General features: G+C 37.5%; 1 protein-coding gene across 2 annotated transcripts in view; it reads left to right on the top strand.

Annotated features, from left to right (window-relative positions):
- WDFY2 (WD repeat and FYVE domain containing 2) overlaps nucleotides 1–4,734 on the top strand; it is a 123,072-nt gene that overhangs the window by 66,037 nt on the left and 52,301 nt on the right. For both annotated transcript variants that reach the window (XR_003094689.1, XM_006026288.3), the window contains exon 3: nucleotides 1,994–2,067. Coding sequence is in view for 1 of the 2 variants with exons in the window: in XM_006026288.3 (XP_006026350.1) it covers nucleotides 1,994–2,067 (74 nt within the window). In the remaining variant the exon portion in view is untranslated. The remainder of the gene's footprint in view (nucleotides 1–1,993; nucleotides 2,068–4,734) is intronic.

Consider the following 4,734-nt stretch of genomic DNA (forward strand, 5'->3'; position numbering starts at 1 on the left):
CCCCCCAACCTGCTGCCCCCAGCTGTCAGTCCAGGGCTATAATCCTAGCTGATAGATAGATAGTCCTCCTGGGAGAAGTGATTCCTGGGATACTGGAGGACCACCAATGAGTGGTTTTATCTCAGTGGTTAACTTAAACTAGATGGCACAGCTCAAAGATAATTTTCCCCCAAAGTAGTTTAACTTTAAGATGCCAAGAAGGCATTTGTTAATGAGCCTTGCTGCAAGGAATTGTTCAAATTCTAAGCGTTCTTAACCTGGTTTAATTGTAACATGTAATCTCACCCTTAGTCTCTTCCTGGAAGACTTAAAGTTAATTTGTGTTGCATCATCTCACTAGCAGTGATTCTGAAAAGCTGAGATTTCAACCTGTTAATAGTATTGGTTCTGGTAATGAGGATTCTTTCATCAGATGGGTGGTACTTGGTACATTTAGAAGAAAGGTAGACTTTAGACCTGGAATGTAGGCAGTTCTTATTTGATTTTTTTTTATTTGTAAAATAGAATTTTTTATGTAACATTGTCTGACTAGTAATGTTTTCATGAAGCTTTTTAAAACGAGAATCATTTATTCCTTTTAAAAAAACTTAAGCTCTCCCCTGCAGTTTTAAAAGCCTAGTCATAAAAGAGTGCCACTGCATCAGCCCCAGAAGTTTCACTTTCTTCTCAGTAAAAACTGGAACCAAATTGGTTAAATTCAGTGCATTTAAATGAGAAACCTGAAAAGGCAACCATGTTCTTCACACTTTCCCTTTTAATAACGTCAAATAGCAGGGTCATTAATGCTGACAGAGTATTTTTGTTTTCAGGGTTTGTTTTTTTTTAACCTCAGGCTTTTTCAGGATCCATTGGGTTTCTGAATGTTAGGATAAGAGTTTGAAATTTAGATATGAAGTCATGTTGGAGAAGACAAGTTGAAGATATTAATTCAGGCCATGCAGTGTTGCAAAAGCAAGTGCTAATACCTAGCTAGTAGTGGGGAAGGTTACAAGAAATAGGAACTGTGAAAAAGCAGAACTAAGAATGTTGTTCATATCCAGATTTCATATTTTATTTCAAGCATTGATGGTGAAATCCAAAAGAAGCAATAATTCCTTGCCCCTCCTGCTGTGATTTGCCAATTGCCATGTCTTGCATCTCTTCTGTAAGAACTTGACTGAGAACAAGAAGCTTTGTGCTACAGTAGTGAGATGTAAAAACTGTCACTGCAAACCTAGACTGGATTAAGAAAGCTGTTTCATAAATAGAGTCCAAGCATTACTCTGATTCTCAATAGCAAATTGCTTGTACATAAATGTGTTAACATTGCCAGATTCTCATAGGAGCGTAAGATTTGTATTTTTATAAAGGAAATTTAAGAGTATGTACTGAGAAGTTTATAGTGCTATGGCTGAAGTAAGGGGTCCTAGATACTGAACAGAATACTACCTTGATAACTGCTTCTGGTCATGAGTTACGTTTTGTAATTCTAATGAAAATTATTGCCCATAATGGAATTACTGCTATGGCAATCTCTCCTAGTGTTGAAACTCAGTATGGGTGAGTTGTTTCCTTCTTCAGGAGATCTGTAGATGGGATGCATGCCTTGGAAATAATAATGTATTATGGTTTATTGCAAGTGAAAATCCAAAAGAATGGAAAAAATGTCACTAGTCATTTTCTTTAAATCTACAAAGGCATTAAAACTGAAATGTCTTTTCAGTATTAGAGGGGTCTGACACCAAAGCTGCTCTTTTATATAAGTTCCCTGCTTAATTTGTTTTTTTTAAGAAAGAAGCAAGATCATTACATAAGGAAGAACTGAGGTATTGATTGATTTCCTGATATGCTGTGCATCCAATCCTGTTACTACAGGAAACCTAATTTTGAGCGTCTCTGTCAAGGGGTAAAGTAGAAAATATAGCATCATAAGTATATTAGTTAGCTAGGCTCTCCAGAACTTCAGTGAGAATCATGGTTTTGTTAACGTCATCAACATGTTCATTTTTTTCAGCTCCATGTTCATGCATGTCTTTTAACCCGGAAACCAGAAGGCTGTCCATAGGTCTAGACAATGGTACAATCTCAGTAAGTACACACAAAGATTTTTAGTTGAAATACTTCCCTTTTGAGAAGTATGTATGTTGTTGTGCTGAGAAGTTTTTATTGGCGTTCTCTAAATGGCAAAGTCAAACACTGGTGCCAGAGAAATTGAAGCTGCAGAAAATGGCAGATTCTTGATAAATTTCATAATAATCTCTACAAAAATAAGTTGGCCTTAGAGGTGTTAGCAGCCAGTTCAACAAATTGGATGGGTTTGCATGTCTTTGGAAGAAGCTTTCACTAAATTATTAGTCACCCCAATACTAACCTCTTCTCTGAAAGCAGCAAATGAAGGTTGATTTCTCCCCTCAGATCCACTTGACTGATTCTAAGTGATACTTTCCACAGCAACGTGCAAATACTATGTCCAGCTACCCTCTAATTTCATGCAGGTGTAATTCCACTTCCTTTATGGGAGTCGCTTGCAACTTACTGTGGTGGTAATGAAGGGAGATTTGATGCAACTTCTCAGAGGCCGTGTCTATATGAGACACTGATTGTGCAGTAGCATCACGTGGCAACAACTGTGACGGCAGTGCTACTGCATGTAGTATTAGGCTACTGCATAGTAGAGTCACAATGACATTCGTTGGCGCTACTGCACAGTAACCCAAGTTACTGTAACCCAAGTTACTGCACAGTTACTGTGCAGTCATTTAGTACTGATTTATGCTTGTTTATACAAGCACTAAATAACTACACAGTAACAACTGTACATTCAGTGTCTCATGTAGATGTGGCCAGAGCTCACCCTGCAGGTAAAGACAGCAGACTTGGAGCAGAAGTTGGCCATCTTGGAGCTAGCTAAAAGGTGGAAAGCCATTCTGACCAGCTCTAGGAGTAAAACAGCTTCTTTTACTCTTAGATGTGAAGTGGCTCTTTTCAGCCATTTATAATTTAGCATGGTGGCTCAGTTGGTAGACTGAACACTTAATCAGGATAATAGAATTATAAGACTTCTTATTAGTAAAGGGACTGTCAGGTTTCTTAGGGAATGGTGATACTTTAAAACCATGTGTTGGGGGCCTTTTATTGTTGTTTGTTTGTGTTCTTCCATTCTTGAACAACTTCCCAATCCCCTGGTTTGGAGCTGGGAAAGCTGTCTTAAGAGAGCTGGTATTTTCATAACTTCAGACTTAAGTTCCTTTGGAAGTGAAAACTTTCCTCCAATAGCAAACTTACTACTCTGAAATAAAGGGACAAGCTTTGAAGGAAATGATAGGCTCCCACTCAAGGCAAAAGGGCAAGTAATCTTGTTTTCCTGTGCTGTAAAATTATGTATATAAAAATTGTGGCAGAATTAAATATATTTACCTTTTGAGGGTAAGAACATTTAAATGATAGTTCATCTCTTCCTCCAGTCTACTCATTAGATTCATATTCTGTACAAAATGAATTACTCCATAAGTTTGACATTTTACATCTTTCACATTTTTATTTTTCTTCTAGCCTGTCCCTTATGGATTCTACTGTATAAAGTACATGAGTAAAGAGACAGTTTAACCCTCAGAAAGAATAGCCTACTTCAAATATAGACTCCTTAGTTATCCCAACTCTCTTCTACATTTTTCTGAAAAACTTTAATCCTTAAAATATTTAATCCTGGTTGTTAATATTTCCCAGTTCAAAAAAAACCCACTTTGATCATTTTTATAATACCCCTTGGGAGATCAGCAACATCTTTACTGATAGCTATGCAAATTATTTTTTAAATCCTGAACCCAATATGTTTACCTCTGGGGATATAATCTCCTAGCCCCTTTCAGATGAGAATATTGTCAGCTACTTTGTATAAAAATAAACAAAAGTAAGACTCCTAAAATGAATCTCCCTCAGGGTATCTCATGGTCCAAATTGCATTCTGTCAACTTGGTTTGTAAGGTCAGTGAGGTGGGACAGTTTTTCTGTCTAAATATAAACAATAAAGTATAGGATTTGTAGATTCTCAAACTGCTTATCCTTTTGTCAAGAGATTAACTACTGTGATACTTGCTCAGCCAAATTCAAGATTGCCAGGTGATAAACGCTTGGAAAAAGTAGAATTTCCAGGCTGATACAGTACTTGAGTTACAATGTGAGGAAAGTGTGGCCTTCTAGCCTCAACTAAAAATTTTATGTAGCAACCTGTATTTCTGTACTGCATGCTGGATATCAAATGAGGCTGTCATTCTTAGGTGTTCAGGATGCCCTACCTTGGCTCATAAAGGCTTTCATAATGAATCAGTGATTTGATAAGCCGTATTTAGAAATGGATCAGTGACATTTGAGGACGGGGATCCCCAAAGTTTTGTTCCTGGAGGGCCATTTCAAAGGGGCAGGCCTCATTTTAGCCTACATTATGGGAGCCCTTGCTTTAGTCACTGTTGGTATTTAGCCTCCTAATTTTTTTTTTCTTCATCCTCTGGGATGCTCCAACAGTCTCTACAGAAGAGAAGTGCAAGTCATTAAAAAAAATCTTTCCCAATCTTGTTCAACTTACTCTTGCTAGTAGGTAGTTGCTCTGCGTCTGTCTTAAGATCCACCTGTGCTAGATGGCAGCCTCCTCAGATGAAAGGAGAAAAGTTTGCTCCAAGTAGTTCCTTATATGTGGTAATCTAGGGCTGAACTTCTGGTTGACTTCTGCCTTTATAATAAACCAAGTCAGAGAAATGA

The sequence above is a fragment of the Alligator sinensis genome, unplaced genomic scaffold (genome assembly GCF_000455745.1).
Source record: "Alligator sinensis unplaced genomic scaffold, ASM45574v1 scaffold324_1, whole genome shotgun sequence".
Lineage (NCBI taxonomy): Eukaryota > Metazoa > Chordata > Crocodylia > Alligatoridae > Alligator > Alligator sinensis.